The sequence below is a fragment of the Bufo gargarizans genome, chromosome 7, assembly GCF_014858855.1.
Source record: "Bufo gargarizans isolate SCDJY-AF-19 chromosome 7, ASM1485885v1, whole genome shotgun sequence".
In the NCBI taxonomy this organism is placed as follows: Eukaryota; Metazoa; Chordata; class Amphibia; order Anura; family Bufonidae; genus Bufo; species Bufo gargarizans.
In genome coordinates, this window is record NC_058086.1 from 125,027,168 (window position 1) to 125,051,630 (window position 24,463).

At 40.6% G+C, this 24,463-nt stretch overlaps 1 protein-coding gene across 1 annotated transcript in view; it reads right to left on the reverse strand.

The window, feature by feature from the left end:
- The window catches only part of KCNT2 (potassium sodium-activated channel subfamily T member 2), a 1,405,312-nt gene that overhangs the window by 1,155,062 nt on the left and 225,787 nt on the right, over positions 1 to 24,463 (reverse strand). The window contains exon 2 of the mRNA XM_044301880.1: positions 23,775 to 23,854. Within this exon, the coding sequence (XP_044157815.1) occupies positions 23,775 to 23,854 (80 nt within the window). The remainder of the gene's footprint in view (positions 1 to 23,774; positions 23,855 to 24,463) is intronic.

Consider the following 24,463-nt stretch of genomic DNA (forward strand, 5'->3'; position numbering starts at 1 on the left):
GCAGTCAGGTGACAGAGCAGCGCAGGCCGGGAAGACAGGGGAGCGCGACTTCTGCCGGAGGTGGAGATGAGCTGTGGAGCAGGACAGGTAAGAGGAGGTATTTATTTTGATGTTATCTCAGGTCTGCTGGGGTCTAACACTGAGGGCTGATCTGAGGTCTGATGGGGGTCATATTTATGGGGGTCTGATCTGATGTCCTGACATTTATGGGGGTTTGATCTGATGTCCTGATATTTATGGGGGTCTGATCTGAGAATCTGATAGGAGATCTGATGAAAAATATTTATTTCTTATTTTCCTCCTCTTAAACCTGGGGTTTAATCATTGGGTGTATCTCAAAAAGTAAAAAATATGGTATATTAAGGGGATATTTATCATTTGAGATCAATTTCATAAGATGCTTAAGTCTAGTTTTGCACACCGTGATAAAATATCTTGAGTAAATACAATGTGGTTTACACCTGTATGTGTAAAAGGATACCAGATAGCTGCCTGGAGTAGGTTGCGACTTTTTGACTTTTTGTAAAAGTTGCACATAAATGAGCTATAATCCAGGTCTAATCTCATTTTTAGCCCTTAAACATAGACCATTTTGAAATGTGTTGAGAGTCGCGATATGTTGATAAAAAAAGAACCAAAAAATGGCCCACATATCTGATTTCATAAATATTCCCCAAAGTATCTTAGAGCCCTTTGGGCTGTATTAAACCAACAGATTATCTTACCAATATCTGTCCAATCAGACCAATAGTTGGTGTGTATAACAAAATATTGGTTTGTGTAATTGGCCATCTGACCAACGATTGGTTAAAAAGTCTGTCAAATTATCTATTGGTGTAATACAGCCCTTACATATAGATAGATAGAAGAATAAGAACAATTATTGGGGATAAACTAATCATACAAATGATCATTGCCAATAACTGCCCCATGTAAAGGTGTTACTGATTACCCATTAAATGAACAAAGTTAGTATCTTTCATGCAGCATCTAAAAATGTTTTCTGGCTGCACATCACCCAATATAAACAGGGATGTGTGGTTGTCAAATTACAAATCCTTATGAGGATGAATAATCAAAGCAGTAATTGTTCACCACAGGGAGAGGACTAATGATGTATGTTAATTCAGCTGAACAAGCTGGCAATGACCAAGAACAGTTTGTTCTTCGCTAGAGAGGATTTATCCTTTTGAGATTCAGTTTGTTTCAGGTTCCCCAAATGTTTCAAAAAGTTTGGTTTGGACCCTAATAGATTCTACCCGAGCCAAAGTTGCTCCAACTGCCCTGAAAATTGGTAGATAACTTCCTCTAGTCTCCTAGGACTCAGAATTGCAAGGGAAAGATGCTATCTCTTTTTGTTAATTTTTATGAATTTTTGCTCTCTCCCCTTCCTAAGCCCTTGAATGCAATGACAGCAATAGCAAATAATGTCATTGTACAGCTGTGGGTAAAGGCATGATTAACAGCATTAATAAAGGGAAAGTTTAAAAACTGATTGCGCCATCACATGTGGTATGCTTTTTCATAATGCAAAGTTTACAAAAATGGTCCCTTACCAGAGACCAATGTTGTTTAAACACGTGGATTTATAGGGGGAAAAAATTGTGGCTTGTTGGGGGACCAAGCATCCCCAAAAAATTATGCCTTAACATATTTATACACACACAAGTGATAATTGTCAGAAGAAAAATTGGAATTGGAATTCTGAACTACGGTAGCTTTTAATTATGAGCAGCAGGAGTACAGTGTGGAAAAGATAAGGTATTAGAGGCATGTGACCACAACAGTAGTAGCAGCATAGAATGGAACAGACAAGGCAGTAGTTTGGGTTTTTAGGGGTAATAGTAGTACTAGTGGCAACTTTGTAGCATTAATAATGCTGGCAGTAGGTAATTGGCAAAGAGGAGAATCAGCTGTTTCAGTGATGGCAGCAGCAGTCATATGGTACATGTTGGTAGGCAGGCAGACAACGGCTGTGGCATGATGGCAGTAGTGGCATGATGATAGCAGCAGCAGCAGCCATACAGTACAGAACATGATTGTAGACAGACAGACAGCGGCAGTGGCATGATGTGGCACCATCATCAAGGCTAGATCTAGTTATCTGCCTCAGCAGGAGATATTTGAAAATCCACCTTAATCTTAAGCTGAAGTTTGACAACAGTGATGTTTTGAACACTGGAGGAGGACAACTTGGGTGTCACCACGCTCCTTGCCCAGCTGAAAACACAGATCTGGCCCTGGCAGTACTTTGGGAGGTTCTAGCCTTATGTTACCCTTTATTGTTGCTGCTGATGCTACCACCCTCCTCCTCTGATGTTTCCTCCCCCTCCTCAGTACCCTGATCTAGCTCCCAGGCCCTATCTAACACACAGTCATCAGAGTGTTCACCTGCCACTTTTACCAGTCTGTGATATATCATGGTGGGTCGTCCTCCCAATTACCTGCATTGTATTTTCCCCAACTTTCACTGTAGCTACCACTGCCTCTATCGTTACCAATGTGGCTACAAGTGCCATCAACACTACAACCAACACAGCTATGCATGGGGTCTCCTAGAACCCCCTCCTTTTTGGTAGGTCAGATGTTGATTGCTCCCACACAAGTCATCAACAGGGAGACTCTCTTGACTATCTACTGTAGTATGTGGTGGGCTTTTGTTGCCATCCATAGGGGGGGGGGGGAAAGGTGCCCAACTAGGACGGAACAGTGAAGACTACAGATAAGCAAAGGTTTGAAAACTTTAATTAGGCTGCTTCGCTGAATTTCACAAATTAGCTTTTTGCCGAATTACTTTGTCACAAAGTGCATTTGTTTGTAAGTAGCGGGCACAATGATGAGGATTGGCAATTGCACCGACGCCCACCATTGAACCCCTTAGATGTCGTGTTCATCGCTGATCACAGCATCTGATGTAAAAATGTAGGCCTTTCAGGGGTCAAAACAATACTCACCTCATCCGTTTCAGTGTGAAGAGGCCGCCACCTCCATTTTAATTGCAGATCCAGTGTGAAATCTTGTGCGGTGCATGATGACATCCCGCTGGCTGGCATGGTATTTTTACATGGGACCTTCAATCAAGATGTCCACGGCAGCCTCTTCACGCTGAAATGGATGAGGGAAGTATGTTTTTTATGCCATTTCAGGGAAAATTTATTCATTACCATGAAGCACAAGGAAATTTGGCTTTGCTGCAAATCTAATTTTCCCTGAAATTCGGATTGAAGTCTATTTTGGATACTTCGATTCACTCATCACTAGTGAAGACATAGAGGATGCAACTGAAAGACTTCTCTGAGGCTGGAAAGAGGAGGAGTAGGAGGAATGCTGTTATATAAGGCTCCAAGGCACAGTGTCGTACTCAGAGTTGACCTCTGCATCATCCTGCTGTGACTTAGAGTAAAAAATAAAATAAAAATGTTACACCCCTCTGAAGCCAGGGAGAACTATGTCCTACCATTACTACTAGTAGTACAATAAAGGCTGCTGCTGCTAGTACTCACAATATGGCTCTGGGAGAACAAAACTTTTGTTTTGAACTGTTTCATATTCCAGACATTTTACTAATGAAAAGTGATGGATTTGGTACACGAACAGGTATATTAAAACTTCAAGTGTGTTTTCTGTAATTTAAAGTAGGAGGCACAATTAACTCTTTTTAGCCCCAAAAGTGTTTTTTTTTTCATGTTCGTGTTTACAATTTTCACTCCCTCCCTATCTGGGACCATAACTTTTTTATTTTTTTTATGTTTCTATTCACATAGCCATATGAGGGCTTGTTTTTTGTGGGACACGATGCAATTTCTAATTCCACCATTTAATATTGCATATGATATAATGGGGAGCTGGAGCTTTGTTTTTATGTTCCCTATATGGTAAAAATGACCAGTTACTTTCATTCTCCAGATCAGTACAATTATAGCAATACCATATATATGCATGTATTTTTATACTGAAAAAAATCATTTTAACCTTGAAAAAAAATGTTTTCATTTAATTGCCATATTCTGACCCCTTTTTTTAGTTATATGAATGGAGCTGTTTGAGAGCACTTTTTTTGTGGGGTGATCTGTACTTTTGACACCATTTTGGGGTGTGTACAATTTTTTTATTACTTTTTTTTTTTTTTTATTAACAATTTTATTGTTTTTCTTTTCTTTATAACGTACATTAAAAGCATTGGTCAAATAATCATACAAATGATCACAAGTATTTTGTCTTATTAGACCAAATATTTCAATCTTCGTTGAAAGAAGATACAGCCTTTGAGTACATAAAGGAAGAAAAAATAAAAACAAAAACACAATAAAACAGAAAAAGGGCCTGAAAGGGCCCAACAGGATAGGTAGGGCAACACTCAAGAATCCTCTACTCAAATGAGCTATATATATGTCACTTGTGTTAAGAAACACTGATGAGTAAGCAATTGCAAGAAAATAGCCATATACGTGACCTAGGACAAATATAGTATTGAAAAGGAGACCAAATATAGTGGGTTTGGTTGTAGTACCTAGGTGAATTTTCTGTATTCTCTCCAAGGGGCCCAGATTTGGAGAAAGACGTGTCTAGTGCGTAATTCCCAATGTGAAATCTCTTCCAAACGATAGATTTGATCCAGCCTACTCGTCCAATGATCAAGGCTAGGGGCATCTGTTGACAGCCAGAGTTTAGGAATTAGTAATCTGGCAGCTACAATCATAAAAGAAAAGAGTGTTGTTTTGCGGGACTTAGGTCTTCCAATACCAAGGCTGAGTAATGAGATCTCAGGGGTGCAGGGGAAGGAGGTCTGGCATATCTGATTACTAAGTTTGACTACTTCCGACCACCATGGCTGGATTAGCGCGCACGACCACCAAACATGGAAGAAGGAGCCCCTCTCCTTGCAGCATCTCCAACAGGTATCGGTGTAATGTGGATTGTAAAGAGAGGTCTTGTCTGGGGTCTTGTACCAGCGCATCAGTATTTTGTAGCTGTTCTCTTGAATTACAATACATCTAGATATTTTATGTGGGATTATCAAGATCTGTAGTATTTCAGGAGGGGACAGTATACGCTGCAGGTCTTTCTCCCAAAGCCCAATCACAGCAGGTTTAACAACAGTGGGAGGGGATTTAAGTTGTTTATAAATATTAGATATGGCTTTGGAGGGATATAGAGAAGCGCCAATCATCTTGTCAAACCAAAGAAGGCTCTGAGCGGGTGAGGTTTCTTTAGCAATACGGAGTGATTCCTTTCTAATAAAGTTTAAAAGGAAAGGGTTCTTGATTGCAACCTTAAGAAGGTCACAGATACCTTGATCGGAAAGGATACCTCCATCTTCACTAAACAATTTAGAAACCTTCATCTCTGTATTCTTAAGAACAGGGGGGCAACTGTCTCTTAATTCTTTGGGAGCTAGGGAAATTACATCTCTTATAGAAATGAAAGGAGAAGGGAGGGTCAAAGCTCCCACATTGGCCGAGAACCACCCCCAGACCTTTAAGGTGTTCCTGATCAAGGTATTCGGTATAGTGTTGGGGACCGGGGTGGGTTTGTCGGGCAAGATGAGGGCCCGAATAGGGGAAGGTAGAAAAGCATTTTCCAGCACCAACCAAAGCTTATGAGAAGGATTTCTGATCCAATCTATTACTCTTGCGAGCTGAATGGCCTTCATATATATCTCTGGGTCAGGTAGTCCAATTCCACCCCTGGACTTCGGTTTCGACAAGGTTTCAAAAGAAATGCGAGGGCTCTTCCCCCGCCATATAAATTTACGTATACTCTTGTTAAGAAGGGAAAAATAGGATTTGGGAATTTCAATGGGAAGAACTTGCATCAAATATGTAAGTTTTGGTATTACTAAGGACATAACTATGTTTTTTTTCCCAAACCAGGATAAATAAGGGAAATTTAGAGAGTCCATCTGGGTGATCATAGAAGCTAAGAGAGGTTTGTAATTGAGTTTAAATAAGTCTCCTAGGCAAGGGGATAATTTTACTCCTAGATACGTCAAATGTTGGGTATGCCAATTAAAGGGGGATATGTTTTGGAGAGATGTGATGGTATGCGGAGAGAGGCCTATATGAATTATCTGAGATTTAGTTGCGTTAATTTTGAAGTTCGACAATGAGCCGAAAAAAGTGAGGTTGGACAAAATTACAGGTATAGATTTAAGTGGGTTGGTAGTGATTATTAAGAGATCGTCTGCAAATGCAGCTAGCTTAAAGTCATAGCCACTAACCTGTAGGCCCTTAATGTCAGAGTTCTGCCTAAGAGCTTGTAGTAGGGTTTCCATCACCAGAACAAAGAGAAGGGGGGAAAGGGGGCATCCCTGTCGTGTTCCATTGCTAATGGGGAAGCTAGAAGACAAGGTATCGTTGACTGACACAGACGCCGAAGAATGGGTATACATGGAGAAAACAGCATTAATGAATGATGTAGGAATCAGAAATTTCGATAGGGTGAGAGAGATGTAAGTCCAATCCACCCTATCAAATGCTTTTTCGGTGTCTGTGCCAAGCAATACTAAGGGGGAGGATCTATGAGAGGCATAATAAAGGGCATTTAATATTTTAGTGGTATTGTCCTTACCTTCTCTGCCTCTAACAAAACCCACCTGATCTGGGTGGATCAGTTGCGGCAAAAGGCTCTGCAATCTAGTGGCCAACATTTTTGACAGTAGCTTAAGATCTACATTTAAGAGGGAAATGGAGCGAAAGTTTGAACATAAGGTGGGGTCCTTGCCTTGTTTAGGAATAACTGTGATAGTGGCTTTTGTCATGTCTGTGGAGAGAGGAAGTTTGTCTAAAGCCTGGTTATAGATTGGGAGCAAAAAGGGGAGGAGAATTTCTTTAAAGGTTGAGTAATAGGTTATCGGAAACCCATCCGGACCTGTGCATTTTCCTTTAGGAGTCGCTTTAATGGCAGAAATTAATTCCGGGATGGTAAATGGTTTGGACAGAGATTCACCCTGGGGCACCGACAATGATGGAAGTTTAAGAGAAGACAGGAAGATATTAATATTATTTTTTGATTACTTTTTATAGCATTTTTTTGTGAGAGGATAATGAATCAATAAATGTCAAATCTGCCATTTGGATTTTTTCCTTTATTTCCTGGAATAAATATTGTTATATTTTAATAGCATTGGCATTTTCACACGCAGCAATGCCCATGATGTTTTTTTGGGGGTTTTGTTTTTTTAAGGGGGGGGGGGGGTAAATTCATTTTGGGGAAAGGGAGGTGATTTTAATTTTAATATTGTTTAATTTTTTTTAAATACATTTTTTACACTTTTCTATACAATTTACACTTTATTAGCTTGCTTCTTTCATAGACTCCAATGCATTAGCTTTGGAGTCTATGGGAATTAGATTATGTTCCTATGGAGCTCCATAGGAACTAATGTGCAGCAGGCTCCTGTTACACAGTAGGAGAGGGGTTGCCGTACACACTTCAGCTTTCCTGATTCCCACCTCGCTTCTGGGTTTTAGCACTTCCAGATGCCATAGTTACTTTGACCATATTATCTGATGGGTTTGAAAATCCACGACTGGCATAACCTCGGGTGTCTGCTGTATGAAACAACAGGCACCCGACTGCTATGGCACCTGCAATGCTCAGGAGCAGGACCCATCTTTAAAGTCCAGCCAGAGCCCCTCAAAATAGTTCCAATGAAACCATAACCTAATCATAACCTAATCCCTACCAAAAACAATAAAAATAAAAAAAACTATGACTTTCAGACTATGAAGACACTAAACTATGATTTTTTTTTTCAAAAATGCTATTATTTTGTTAAATTAAACAAAATTTTGTTAAATTGAAAGAAATTTAACAAAAATTGACAAATTAGGTATTGCTGCATCCCTGAAGTGAAAAAAAAAACAATGCCAAAAAATACATTTTTAGTCAACTTGAATCACAGAAGTGCAACACCAAGCGATTAAAAAGGCGCATGCCAACCAAAATAGTACCAATCAAAAGTCAATTCTAAAAAAAAAAAAAAAACATGACTCTCAAACTATGGAGACACTAAAATATGTTTTTTTTTTGTTTAAAAATGCTATAAGGGTGGGTTCGTACTAGCGTTATGGCATTCCGTTATAGTTTTCGCTTATAAACGGAATATAACAGAATGCCCAGACAGAATAAAAACAGAAGCCTTTAACCCTTTCAGGACCCTGCAATTCTTCACCTTAAGGACCAGGCAGTCTTTTGAAATTTGACATGTGTCACTTTATGTGGTAATATCTTTGATGAAGAAGGCTGCAATCCTTCGAAACGCATATGGTTATCCAAGCCCTGGGAAGCGCTTCCAAACTCCCCTGCAACATCAGGCTGCCTCCATCCATTGACAACACCAGGAATTAACCACCTCATCTCCCCTAGCTTAAACCCCCTTAATGACCAGACCACTTTTTACAATTCTGCACTGCACTACTTTCACGGTTTATTGCTCGGTCATACAACTTACCACCCAAATGAATTTTACCTTCTTTTCTTCTCACTAATAGAGCTTTCATTTGGTGGTTTTTTATTGCTGCTGATATTTTTACTTTTTTTGTTATTAATCAAAATTTACCGAAATTTATGCAAAAAAATGACATTTTTCACTTTCAGTTGTAAATTTTTTAAAATAAAACTACATTTCTATATAAATTTTTCTCTAAATTTATTGTTCTACATGTCTTTGAAAAAAAATGCAATAAGTGTATATTTATTGGTTTGGGTAAAAGTTATAGCATTTACAAACTATGGTACAAAAATGTAGATTTCCGCATTTTGAAGCAGCTCTGACTTTCTGAGCACCTGTCATGTTTCCTGAGGTTCTACAATGCCCAGACAGTAGAAACACCCCACAAATGACCCCATTTCGGAAAGTAGAGAGCCTAAGGTATTCGCTGATGGGCATAGTGAGTTTATTAAAGTTTTCATTTTTTTGTCACAAGTTAGCGGAAAATGATTATTTTTTTTTTTTTCTTACAAAGTCTCATATTCCACTAACTTGTGACAAAAAATAAAATATTACATGAACTCACCATACCCCTCACGCAATACCTTTGGGGTGTCTTCTTTCCAAAATGGGGTCACATGTGGGGTATTTATACTGCCCTGGCATTTTAGGGGCCCTAAAGCATCAGAAGTAGTTTGGAATACAAATGCGTGAAAATGCCCTGTGAAATCCTGAAAGTACTCATTGGAATTTGGGCCCCTTTGCGCATCTTGGCTGCAGAAAAGTGTCACACATGTGGTATCGTCGTACTCAGGAGAAGTAGGGCAATGTTTTTTGGGGTGTATTTTTACATATACCCATGCTGGGTGAGAGAAATATCTCTCTAAAGGGGCCCAAATTCCAATGAGTACTTTCAGGATTTCACAGGGCATTTTCACGCATTTGTATTCCAAACTACTTTCCCATTTTTTATACAAAGTTGTCATTTGACAGAGATATTTCTCTCACCCAGCATGGGAATATGTAAAAATACACCCCAAAACACATTGCCCTACTTCGCCTGAGTACAGCAATACCACATATGTGAAACTTTTTTGCAGCCTAGGTGCACAAAGGGGCCCAAATTCCAATATGTATCTTGAGGACTTCACAGGGCATTTTTTGCGCATTTGGATTTCAAACTACTTGTCACGCTTAAGGGCCCCTAAAATGCCAGGGCAGTATAAATACCCCACAAGTGACCCCATTTTGGAAAGAAGACACCTCAAGGTATTCTGTAAGGGGCATGGCAAGTTCCTAGAATATATATTTTATATATAGAATATATATTTGGCACAAGTTAGCGGAAAATTATATATATTTTATTTTTTCCTTACAAAGTCTCATATTCCACTAACTTGTGACAAAAAATAACATTTTACATGAACTCACCATACCCCTCACGGAATACCTTGGGGTGTCTTCTTTCCAAAATGGGGTCACATGTGGGGTATTTTTACTGCCCTTGCATTTTAGGGGTCCTAAAGCGTGAGAAGTAGTTTGGAATCCAAATGCGTAAAAATGCCCTGTGAAATCCTGAAAGTACTCATTGGAATTTGGGCCCCTTTGCGCATCTTGGCTTCAGAAAAGTGTCACACATTTGGTATCGCTGTACTCAGGAGAAGTAGGGCAATGTGTTTTTACATATACCACTGCTGGGTGAGAGAAATATCTCTGTAAAAGACAAATTTTCCCATTTTCTTTATACAAAGTTGTCATTTGACAGAGATATTTCTCTCACCCAGCATGGGTATATGTAAAAATACACCCCAAAACACATTGCCCAACTTCTCCTGAGTACGGCAATACCACATGTGTGACATTTTTTGCAGCCTAGGTGGGTAAAGGGGCCCAAATTCCAATGAGTACCTTTTAGGAGGGCATTTTAAGGCATTTGGATTCCAGATTTCTTCTCACGCTTTAGGGCCCCTAAAATGCCAGGGCAGTATAAATACTCCACATGTGACCCCATTTTGGAAAGAAGACACCCCAAGGTATTCCGTGAGGGGCATGGCAGGTTCATAGAATTTTTTTTTTTTGGGCACATGTTAGCGGAAAATGTTTTTTTTTTCTCACAAAGTCTCCCTTTCCGCTAACTTGTGACAAAAAGTTCAATCTTTCATGGATTCAATATGCCCCTCAGCGAATACCTTGGGGTGTCTACTTTTCGCTAACTTGTGACAAAAAGTTCAATCTTTCATGGATTCAATATGCCCCTCAGCGAATACCTTGGGGTGTCTACTTTCCGAAATGGGTCATTTATACTGCCCTGGCATTTTAGGGGCCCTAAAGCATGAGAAGTCTGGTATATAAATGTCTAAAAAAATTTACACATTTGGATTCCATGAGGGGTATGGTGAGTCCATGTGAGATTTTATTTTTTGTCACAAGTTAGCGGAATATGAGACTTTGTAAGAAAAAATAAAATAAAAAATCAATTTCCGCTAACTTGTGCAAAAAAAAAAAAGATAATATTCTAAGAACTCGCCATGCCCCTCAAAAGTGATCTTTATAGCTCTGCAGCGATTTTACGGTGTTTTTGCAGTGATTAGAAATTTCTTTCACTGCGGTGAGGCGGACTGAACGCAAGTGTGCGCACAAGATCCGGCCTGATCGGGCGAACACTGCGTTTTTTGTAGAGCCTATAGAACATGTCCTATTCTTGACCGCAATCTCTCCTCTTGCGAGAGGCGCGCGAGAGGCGATTTCCTGTGAACGCGTACGTTCACATGATACGGAGGTAAACAAGTGCATCTACAGCCTGCCAGGGGCGATCATTCGCTGTCAGGCTGTAGATGGATTTTTTTTTTAACCCTTGCAAGGTATATCAGATGCTGCTTTGTTAACAGCATCTGATATACCTGCTACCTGGTCCTCTGGTGGTCCCTTTTGCTTGGATCGACCACCAGAGGACACAGGCAGCTCTGCAATTAGCACCAAACACCACTACACTACACCCCCCCTGTCACTTATTAACCCCTTATTAACCCCTGCTCACCCCATATAGACTCCCTGATTACCCCCCTGTCATTGATCACCCCCCTGCAAGGCTCCATTCAGACGTCCGTATGTGTTTTGCGGATCCAAGGATCCGTGGATCCGCAAAACACATACGGACGTCTGAATGGAGCCTTACAGGGGGGTGATCAATGACAGGGGGGTGATCAGGGAGTCTTTATGGGGTGATCACCCCCTGTCATTGATCATCCCCCTGTAAGGCTCCATTCAGACGTCCGTATGTGCTTTGCGGAGGATGTGAGAGGATGCGAATGTTGCCGTCTTTTCCTCTGGTCAGAGGGCTGCTGACTGTGTCTGGCGTTCTTGCCACGTGCGCGCGTGAGAGGCGAGATTTCCTGTGAACACGCACACACACAGGAGCGCACGTTCACAGGATCCTGTGAACGCACGCTCCTGTGTGCGCAGGTTCACAGGAAATCTCGCCTCTCACGCGCGCACGTGGCAAGAACGCCAGACACAGTCAGCAGCCCTCTGACCAGAGGAAAAGATGGCAACATTCGCATCGACAGACCAATCCACAAACAGCAGCCCTTCGCGGTCATCGCATCCATCTGCAACCGCGCTGCCGGCCCCGTCTATCCATAACTGCACTAAGTATCCACAGCACACAGAGGATCCTGCGCGGAGACACCCACATAGAAGAACCGACGAACCTCCAGAAAGGTAACAGCGACCAGATAGCCAATTTTAGGTGGGATGCCACCAGGCACTGGTTCGCTGAAAATAACTTTTGCATAGCTGTGTATACACATACATCGGATCTGGAATGCTGCTGATATATTCTTTTAAACCTGTCACAATTTAGATCTTTGTACTAACTTTTTACTTATTTTAATCAACTGAATCCATCTCAGACTATTGACTATATTTGTCTAATATTTAAAGTTCTACATACCATGATTCTGGACTTATAGCCCAATACAGGGTGTTTTGTCATCACATTTTCACATTATTTTTCTTTTTCTTTATTCATTTATCCATTCATATATTTTACACCACCCACTCCTCTCCCTGTACATTGGGAGCGACCTATATTGATTGATAACATTTTATTTTACTACTCAAATAATTATACTTTTTATCATATACACACTATCCCTTGTCCTTTGTTGATATCTGCTGGTGACCTCATATAGAGTGCCTGTCTTCCTATGTTCCTATAGGATTGATATACCAGCTTCCATCAAATATTGATTGAGGCCTGCGATACACCAGCTTCCAGCAAATATTGATTGAGGCCTGCGATACACCAGCTTCCACCAAATATTGATTAAGGGGTTTGATATACCAGTATCTAGCAAATACTCAATAAGGGGCTCTATATAACTGTATCCACAAAATACTGATAGAGGGGATTGATATACCAGCTTCCACCAAATATTTATTAAGGCCTGCAACACACCAGCCTCCACCAAATATTAAGTGGTTTCATATACCCGCTTCCAGCAAATACTTATTAGGGGTTCTATATACCTGTTTTCACATAATACTGATAGAGGGGATTGATATACCGGCTTCCACCAAATATTGATTGAGGCCTGTGATAGACCAGCTTCCATCAAATAGTGATTAAGGGGTTTGATATACCAGATTCCAGCAAATACTCATTAAGGGGTTCTGTATACCTGTTTCCACAAAATATTGATAGAGGGATTAGTATACCGGCTTCCACCAAATATTGATTGAGGCCTGCAATATACCTGCTTCCACAAATACTGCTCTACTATAGGGACTTTGTCGCAGGGTCATTTTGAAAATGACAGGCAAATAAAGAGGCAGGCCATTCCGCAGGGGTGGTAGGCGTCGGGCAGGTGCACCAGGCCGGAACCTAAGTGGGAAGTTGGAGAAGGTGCGTACGATTACGTCAAATGATGCACCAGAGTTGGTTGAGTGGCTCTGCACCCTCCTCATCCTCTCTATCTACACCCTTCTCACTCTCTGCTGTGGGCACCCCCAAAGACACCACCACCACCATCATAGCTCCTCCACTCGAGTCAGAAGAATTACTTTACCATCCATTCCCAGACCTTACCGATGCACAGCATCGGATCAGGAAGAGGAGGTAGCAACTGCCGCCACCCAGCGGTCTGACGACAGTACCCAGATCAGCCCAAGGATGGAGGTCTTACTGATGCTGCCTACTCCGAGATCTCTAATGTCAAAGGTGGTGAAGGTGACCATGATGACTAGTCAATAGATGTCACATGGGTGCCCACAAGAGAGGAAGAGTATAGTAGTTCAGATGGAGAAACAGAGCAGCAGATAGAGGGTATAAGGAGAAGCAGGCAGAACTGGCAGTGCACAGGAGGCAAAAAGCAGACTGAAAATGTATCAGGAGTGAGCCATCCACCATGCATGGTCACATATAGCCCTCCCAGGACGCCGACACATGGCTCCGCAGTGTGCGCTTTTTTTAGCGTGTTAGCTGCTGAAAATAGTGTTGCCACCTGCAGCATGTGCTGTCAACTAGGGTTGAGCGAACCCGAACTGTAAAGTTCGGCTTTGTACCGAACTTTAGGATTTTTGTACCCCGGACCTGGACATTTCAGTAAAAGTTCGGGCTCGGGTTCGATGTTCGGCTATTTTATGGCGCTTTTTGAAATCAATCAACAAGTGTTTAACTGTGTGACCTTAGAAGCCATCACATCCATGCCTACTAATGGCATGGCTGTGATTGGCCAGTGCAGCATGTGACCCAGACTCTATTTAAGCTGGAGTCACGTAGCGCTGCACGTCACTCTGCTCTGGCTAGTGTAGGGATAGGATGCTGCTGCTGTGAGGGAGAGAATAGGAGAAAATCTTTAATCTGAAGTGCTGGTTAACTCTGCTATCTACATAGATTTAGTTCTGTGGGTGCAGTGCACAATCTTTTTACCCTGCCATGAGCCCAGTGACCCAGAAAAATAACTTTTATCCGTCTGTTAGTTAGGTGGGTGGCGGCGGCGGCCATTTTAAGCAAATTCTGTGCAACAGTACATCATATGTGCATCTGTGACAGTCAAATAGAAGCTTGAACTACTGCAATAATATTCTGGGTTTAAAAAAAAGACCCTACATCTGTGGCTTTTGCAGTTGCATTTACGGGCCTTTTTTTGCATTCCATATGCGGTTCCTATACGGAACCATTCATTTCAATGGTTCCGCAAAAAAAATGGAATGTACTCCGTATACATTCCGTTTCCATTTTTTACGTTTTTCTATTCCGTTGAAATATAGAACATGTCCTAGTATTGCCTGCAAATCACATTCCGTGGCTCCATTCAACTCAATGGGTCCGAAAAAAAACCGGAACACATTCTGAAATGCATCTGTATGTTTTCCATATCTGTTCCGTTTTTGCGGAACCATCTATTAAAAATTTGATGCCCAGACCAATTTTTTCTGTGTAATTACTGTATATGACATACGAAAAAATGGAACAGAAACAGAAACACAACGGAAACAAAAAACTGAACAACGGATCAGTGATAAACTGATTGCAAAACACTGAAAAAGCCATGCGGTCATGTGAAAGAGGCCTTAGTCAGTGTGCAATTTAAGCTAGAAATACAGCAATAATTTTCTGGCTTTTAAAAAACACCCTTTTTGGGCAAAATACTTAATTTTACATCGCTTGCTGCATCTGTCTGTGAAATTCAAGAGTTATATACTGCTGTCATATTCTGTTAGCAAAAAAACACCCATTTTGGGAAAAGTACTTAGTATTGCAGCCTTTGCTGCATCTGTGATTGTTAAAAACAAACTTGAAATACTTCAATAATTTTCTGGGTTTTAAAAAAACACCCATTTTTGGCAATACCCTCCCTCCATCTGGGACTTCTGCCGCATTAGTCAGTGTGCAATTCAAGCTAGAAATACAGAAATCTTTTTCTGGGTTTAAAAAAAAAAAAAACTTTTGGGCAAAATACTCAATTTTACAGCCCTTGCTACATCTGTCAGTGTGAAATTCAAGCGTTATATACTGCTGTCATAGTCTGTTATTATAAAAACACCCATTTTGGGCAAAATACTAAATTTGAGGCCTTGTCTGCATCTGTCAGTGTGAGATACACGCTTTAGATACTGCTGTGCTATTCTGGTATTAAAAAAACACAAATTTTGGGCAAAATATAAAATTTGTGGCTTTGTCTGCATCTGTCCGTGTGAAATTCAAGCGTTATAAACTGCTGTCATATTCTGTTATTAAAAAGAACACCCTTTTTGGGCAAAATACTAAATATTGCAGCCTTTGCTGCATATGTGATTGTTAAAAACAAGCTTGAAATACTTCAATAACTTTAAAGGGTTTAAAAAAACACCCATTTTTGGCAATACCCTTCTTCTGGGCCCTCTGCCTCATTAGTCAGTGTGTAATTTAAGCTAGAATTTTCTGGGTTTTAAAAAACACCCTTTTTAGGCAAAATACAAAGTTGTACAGCCCTTGATGCATCTGTGCATGTGAATTTCAAGCGTTATATACTGCTGTCATATTCTGTTATTAACCTCTTCCGGACACATGACGTACCGGTACGGCATGTTGTCCCGGTACATAAGGACACATGACGTACCGATACGTCATGTGTATTTCCGATCTCCGCCGGAGGAAGCCCTGTGACCCCCCCCCCCCCCCAATTCAGACCAGCGGTTTGAAGCTTTTACATGCGGTGGCGGGCGGCGGTGCCATCGGGTCCCAGTGGGGCTGTGCTAAATAAACAATTTTTCTTGTTACCTTGCCCCACAAAAAGTGTAGTATAGAGCAACCAAAAATCATATGTACCCTAAAATAGTACCAGAAAAACTGCCATCCTATCCCGTAGTTTCTAAAATGGGATCACTTTTTTGGAGTTTCTACTCTAGGGGTGCATCAGGGGGGCTTCAAATGGGACATGGTGTCAAAAAACCAGTCCAGCAAAATCTGCCTTCAAAAAACTGTATGGCATTCCTTTCCTTCTTTGCCCTGCATTGTGTGTCCGTACAGAGGTTTACAACCACATATGGGGTGTTTCTGTAAACTACAGAATCAGAGCCATAAATATTGAGTTTTGTTTGGCTGTTAACCCTTGCTTTGTAAATGGAAAAAAGTTAAAATGGAAAATCTGCCCAAAAAGTTACATTTTGAAATTGTATCTATTTTCCATTAATTCTTGTGGAACACCTAAAGGGTTAACATAGTCAATTTTGAATACCTTGAGGGGTGTAGTTTCTAGAATGGTATCATTTGTGTGTGGTTTCTATTATGTAAGCCTCACAAAGTGACTTCAGACCTCAAAAATGATCCAAACATGAAGTAGACATATGGGGAATGTAAAGTAATAACTATTTTTGTAGGTATTACTATGTATTATAGAAGTAGAGAAATTGAAACTTGGAAATTAGCTAATTTTTCAGAATTTTTGGCAGATTTTGTATTTTTTTATAAATAAAAATGATATTTTTTTACTCCATTTTACCAGTGTCATGAAGTACAATATGTGACGAAAAAACAATCTCAGAATGGCCTGGATAAGTCAAAGCATTTTAAAGTTATCACCACATGAAGTGACACTGGTCAGATTTGAAAAAATTGGCCTGGTCCTTAAGGTGAAAATGAGCTCGGTACTTAAGGAGTAGTGATGAGCGGCAGGGGTCATATTCAAATTCGCAATATTTAGCAAATATTTTGTAGAGTATTTGTTGAATATTCGCAAATTCAAATATTCGTTATATATTCTACGATTTTTTTACTCGAAAAATCGGCAAGGAAATGATCGTGTAATATGCAAATTTTCGTAATGCTAATTTTTATTGCAAATTTTTTAACTTACAACTATTAGACAAAGAAGATTATAGCACTATATTAGCTAAATTGCAATAACTTCTTTTTTTCTAATATTTGTAATATTCTAAAACAAGAATATATAGCAATATAGCGAATATTCAAAAAAATAAAACTAATATAGAGCAATTTAGCTAATTAAGTGCTATATTCTTATTTGTCTGATAGTTGTAATTTTTTTCTAATCTGAAGTTCAGATTGGAAAAAAATTACAACTATTTAAAAAAAGATTATAGCACTATATTAGCTAAATTGCTCTATATTTGTTTTTGTTTTAGAATATTCGCTATATTGCTATAACTTCATTTTTTTGAATATTCGTAATATTCTAAAACAAGAATATATTGCAATATAGGGAATATTCCCCAAAAAAGAATATAGACCAATTTAGCTAATATAGTGTTATAATCTTCTTTGTCTAATAGTTGTAATTTTTTTCTCATCTGAAGTTCAGATTGGAAAAAAAATTACAACTATTTAAAAAAAAGATTATAGCACTATATTAGCAAAATTTCTCTATATTCGTTTTTTTAGACTATTCGCTATATTGCTATGACTTTGTTTTTTCCAATATTACGAATATTCAAAAAAAGTTAGCTAATATAGTGCTATAATCTTCTTTGTCTAATAGTTGTAAGTTGAAAAATTTGCAATAAAAATTTGCATTGCGAAAATTCACAAACAACACTACTCCTAAAGTCAAATATACTGCAGCCTTCTCATTGGCCCACAAGCTAGAAGCAGGGAGAGATCATGTGTACTGGCACTCAAACCAGCTCATGGCCAACACTGGTGCATGGCTGGGGGGATACAGAGGAGACAGAAGATACACCTCCCACAGATGACAGCTTTTCGTTGCCTCTGGGCAGCCTGGCACACATGAGCGATTACATGCTGCAGTGTCTCCGCAATGACTGCCGAGTTGCCCACATTCTAAATTTTGCTGATTACTGGGTGGCCACGCTGCTGGATCATCGTTACAAGGACAACGTACCATCCTTAATTCCATAACTGGAGCGTGATTGTAAGATGGAGATTGTAAGAAAGAGGACACAGTTTTAAATTAGAGGGGCAAAGGTTTAAAAGTAATATAAGGAAGTATTACTTTACTGAGAGAGTAGTGGACGCATGGAATAGCCTTCCTGCAGAAGTGGTAGCTGCAAATACAGTGAAGGAGTTTAAGCATGCATGGGATAGGCATAAGGCTATCCTTCATATAAGATAGAGCCAGGGACTATTCATAGGATTCAGATATATTGGGCAGACTAGATGGGCCAAATGGTTCTTATCTGCCGACACATTCTATGTTTCTATGTTTCTATGCGCGAGTACAAGAGCACGCTGTTAGACGAGCTGCTGGTGGCATTCCCACCTGACAGTGGGGGCACAGTGGAAGCACAAGGCGAAGGCAGAGGAGGTCACCAACGCAGCTGGGGCACCACTAGCACCTCCGAAGGCAGGGTTAGCATGGCTAAAATATGGAAAAGCTTTGTCAGTACGCCACAACAACCAGCACCACCAACTGATATGGAACGTCTTAGCAGGAGGCAGCATTTCACTAACATGGTGGAGCAGTATGTGTGCACATGCCTACACGCACTGAATGACGGCTCTGCCCGCTTCAACTTCTGTGTCTCCAAATTGGGCACATGGCCTGAGCTTGCCCTTTATGCCTTGGAGGTGCTGGCCTGCCCTGCAGCCAGTGTATTGTCTGAACGTGTGTTTAGCACGGCAGGGGACGTTATCACAGACAAGCGCACTGCCTGTCCACAGCTAATGTGGACAAGCTCACCTTCATTAAAATGAACCAGGCATGGATCCCACAGGACTTGTCCGTACCTTGTGCAGAATAGACATGCATACCGGCTTTACCCAGCCATTTTTATACTACTGCACAATTGCTCATTGTTGTATTTTTGATATTTTCCACTCTTTTGGGGTGTACCCTAATAAAAAAATGAAAAAATGTAACCTAAAAACAGTGTTGGCTATCTCGTCCCCCTCCACCGCCGCTTCCACCTACACCACTAAGTCTACCGCCTCCTTAAACCCCTACTCCATATGGACCTCCACCTCATAAATCAATATAAATTTTTTTGTACATATTTCATTTTATTTTATGTCATTTCACTAATTTGTCTGCTACATTTTCAGGTGAAATTCACCAATTTTTGGGTGTTATATACCACTGCTATACCTAGTAGACAGGTAAAAATATATAATCAGTAATTTGTCTTTTACATTTTCGGGTGAAATTCACCAATTTTTGGGTGTGATGTACCACTTCTATACCTAGTAGAGAGGTTAAAAAAAATGCTATAATTTGTCTGTTACATTTTCGGGTGAAATTCAGCAATTTTTTGGTGTGATATACCACTTCTATACCTAGTAGACAGGTTAAAAAAAAATCACTAATTTGTCTGTTACATTTTCGGGTGAAATTCAACAATTTTTGGGTGTGATATACCACTGTTATACCTAGTAGACAGGTAAAAAATAAAAATAAATCATGAATTTGTCTGTTACATTTTAGGGATGAATTCACCAATTTTTGGGTGTGATATACCACTGCTATACCTAGTAAACAGGTAAAAAAAAAATCACTAATTTGTCTGTTATATTTTCGGGTGAAATTCACAAATCTTTGGCTGTGATAGACCCCTGCTCTACCAAGTAGACAGGTTAATAAATTTCACTAATTTTTCTGTTTCATTTTTGAGTTGACATTTTACAATTTTTGCCATGAATAAACCCTTGCTCTGCATAGGTGACAGGGTCTGATTTTTTTTCAAATAATCTGTTCTATTGGTGGGTGACATTAACCCATTTCTGGCGATGAAAAACCCCTGCTCTGCATCGGTGACAGAGACTTTACATTTCTAAAATTTATCTTTAATTGGTCCTTTCCTTCGATCCTTCTGCTTTAATAATTTGTCCCACATTTTCACTTCATCCCATTGCAGCCATTGACCTCCCTTGGATAAGGTCTCCCTTTCTCATGCCCCCTCTCTGGCATGGAACATTGATTCGCCGATAACCGTGATTAACATGGTAGGCTCAGAAAAGAACATTGAAAGTTGATAGAGAAGATATCCAAATGGATGGTGGACGTCACAGGAACGTGCGATCAGGCAGAAGTTATCTAGAGTCAATAAAGCGGTAGCAGGACCTCTCCTGGCTAATGTTTCCAAATCCAAAATACCCCAGTGACATTACCTATAATTTTTTATTAATCATTCAAATAACAGGGCATCTTAAGAGTCCTGTATTGTTATTTATCGTCACTACCTCCCCGAGTAGGGAGTGGGTAATTTCCGGTCGCCCCCTCCTTTCCTTCAATTCATTAGTTTTAATAGCTTCTCCCACATTTCTGCTCGATCACAATAAAATGTAATCCATTGATCTCCCTTGGATGTGGTTACTCTTTCTCACGCTCCCTCTCCGGGGTGGAACCCTGATTCGCCACTAACCGTGATCAACATGGTAGGCGCAGAAAATAACATTGAAAGTTGATAGAGCAGATATCCAATTGGATCGTGAACATTACGGGGACATACGAAATGGTGGGACAGTATGTTTGCACACGCCTACACAAACTGACTGATTGTTCTGCCCCCTGCAACTTCTGGGTCTCCAAAATGGGCTAAGCTTGCCCTTAAAGCCTTGGAGGTGCTGGCCTGCCCTGCAGCCAGTGTATTGTCTGAACGTGTGTTTAGCACGACTGGAGGGGGTTATCACAGGTTATATTTCCCAATGTTTTGGGGTGTACCCTAATTAAAAAAAAAAAAATGTAACCCAACAAGCTGCTTGCACCTACACCACCACATCCACTGCCTTCTCAACCCTCTACTCCATATGGACCTCGTCCTCCTAGATTAAGATTATTTTATTTTTATTTTTACGTATGTTGTTATTTAGAGTAATTTCCCTATCCACATTTGTTTGCAGAGCACTTGACATGCTCTTAACCACATTTTGATGCCATTTGCAGCCCTCTAGCCCCTTCCATTACATTTTTTCAGCCATTTTAGTGCTCAAAAGTTCGTGTCCCCATTGACTTCAATGGGGTTCCGGTTCGGGGTCAAATTCGGGTCCTGAACTCGAACTTTTTTGTGAAGTTCAGCCGACCCCGTCAAACCCGAACATCCAGGTGTCCGCTCAACTCTAGCTGTGACATCACAGGGCTGGCTGGATGCTGATTGGCTGCATGCATGGCATTAATTGTGATCCCGCCTTCCCAGAGTTCCTTTCTCCATGTCCTCACACGTGCAGCAGCCATTTTCGGAAAAAATTTGATTAGTTACCATTAGGCGCGAAGAAATTCAGCTTCGGTGCAAATCGAATTTTTCCTGAATTTTGGATTGAATTGTGCTTCGTCAGCTTCGATTCATTCATCCACAATATCTGCTCCCAATAAGGGACGAATTATGGAAGCTTTGTATTATAAAAAAACATAGCACATGTGATGGCACAGAATGTTTTTAAACACACTGTTGTAGATCCATGCCTTTACCCATAGCTATATATGTCAGTGTCAGTGACATTATTTGCTATTGCTGTCATTGTCTTCAAGAGCTTAGGGAAAAGGGAGAAAAAAAAGAGCTATAACAACTTTTTCTAAGAATTCTTAGTCCTAGGAGACTAGAGGTTGTTATCTACCAATTTTTAGGGCACTTGGTGCAAGATGATTTGGATAAAGGCTATTCAGGCCCGAAACAAAAATTTTGAAAAACTTGGCGAACCTGAAAGGAATCAAATCTTAAAAAGTTTGCTTATCTCTAGTCCAGAACGTTCAAGGACATGCAAGATGACGTCAGTAAGGTACAGCTTGTTTATAGCAAAACATATTGCTGCTGTTGAAAGGGTTAATTGCCTCTAGCTCCTGCCACACTATGACATAGACTGTGTCTAAATTCTAAATCCCTCAGGAATTGCCAAACAAAATAGCACATCTGTGGTTATTTGGAAAGTCTGCAAAGTGTCCTTTGACAGAGAGTTAGGAAATACTGCTATTACCATAATTGTTACTGCCCATATCCAGCTATCGGGAGGAGATTATACTGTGATATACTTTGGAACTGTCTCTTTTGCTGTTATATGTACTACTACTACTGTCATTGATTTAGTAAAGAAAGACTTTATTTATTGCAACCAACTGAACTGATTATCAACTCTATCATCCATCGGTGGGCCCTGCATCCATACTTCTGCCTTCTAACCTGCCAACCACCTAAGATTAAGGGTGCCTCTGTCAAACCGGAGCCCCAGAAAGTGAGGGAGTGCCCTGAAGGAAGAAAAGGTGCATACTCCATTCACTGTGCGCGATCCAAGGGGCGACTCTGCCCTGTGACTTGTATGATGCTTGCTACATTTGAACCAGGATAAAGCTGCTCTGTATAAATCCCAGTAAAAAAAAAAGTTGTGTGTGGTTTTCCCTGCAATTACTGTACATGTTCCAGAAGGCAAGGGTGTTTTTTTTTTCTCCATTTGCATTTAAAGGGAACCTGTCACCTCCAAAACCATCCCAAGCCGCCAGCAGTACCTGACATAAGCCAGCAACGTGTTTCTGGCAATAATTTTCTTCCTGAAGGCCGATGCGGCTAAATTTCAGGAAACTTTCTTTTAGGGTCCATTCACACATCCGTTGTTTCTTTCCTGATCTGTTCCGTTTTTTGCGGAAGAGATCTGGACCAGATCTGGACCCATTCATTTTCAATGGGTCCTGAAAAAAATCGGACAGCACAATGTCTGATTTCTTTTCAGGACCCATTGAAAATGAATGGGTTCAGATCTGGTCCAGATCTGTTCCGCACAAAACTGAACAGATCAGGAAAGAAATAACGGACGTGTGAATGGACCCTTATCCCCTGCCTGCGCACTTCTCTAGTTAGGCTTGAAGTCACGGAGGCAGCAGCCTCCTTGTTTCAAGTCAAACTAACCACACCCCCTTCCCTGCCCATTCGCTTTCAAGCCTGACTAGAGAAGCGCATCTGCTCCCCTTGACTTTAAGCTTGTGTGGAGAAGCGCGCAGGCAGGGGATAAAATAATGGTTTCTGAGCTTTAGCAGCATCGGCCTTCGGGAAGAAAATTATCGTCAGAAACACGCTGCTGGCTACTGTCAGGTACTGCTGACGGCTTGGGATGGTTTTTGGAGGTGACAGGTTACCCTTTAAGTACTGTATATGTTGGGAGGTTTTCTCAGAATGTACATCTTATGTAAACCCTCAATGAGTGCCACTGTATAGGAAAGCATTGGCATCTGTCACTGCACACATATGACCACTGCCAACCAATCAGTGGCCTCAGTGGTACCAGTGGACAAACCTTATCTGACCACCTTATCTGACCACAAACCTTATCTGACTGAGCCTCTAAACAGACTGACACCTCCTGTTTTGTACAGATAACTTCCACTCCGTTAGGGTAGACTTTCTAAACTCTGAAACAGTGATTTCCAGAGGAAAAAAAAAGTAATTCCAGACTACTTACTTGATCTTTGGTTTTTAATGAAGAAAAGTTTCAGTCTCTCTTTAAAAGTGTTTTCATTTACATAAAATTCCACTTGAACTCTGTGAATAAAGCAGATATTAAAATATGTTAATTTGTAGCCTGTTGGGAAACATATGGTATAACGGAAACATTTCTAGCTGTCATTCTGCAGCACATTTACAGGCAATAATAATAATGCATTTTATATGGCTGCAAGAGAACCTGGGGGTATAGGGTGCTCTCCTATTCAAATAGTGTGACCCAAACACATCCCACAAATACAAAGTGCTTCAGTGCTTGTGTTATGACATACTGCATGCAAAAACTTATAGTAAGGCCTCATGCACACATCCGTTGCCTGGCCGTGCCTATATTGTGGCCTGCAAACAGTGGGTCCACAATATACGGGCACCAGCCGTGTGCACACCATATCACAAATTCAGACCCATTCACTTAACTGGGTCGCAATCCGGAATGGTGCGGAAAAGATGGGTCTGCATCTGTCTGTCGAAAACCACACGGATCTTGCCCATGGATTGGGGACCAAAAATTGCGGTCCTCAATGCACGGAATGATCAGCACACATTGGTGTGCATGAGCCCTCAATCAGATGATAAAGTCACTTGTAATCTCAGTTTTACATAATTGCTCAAGAAAGAGCATGGGTATGATGCACAGGGTAAAAGACA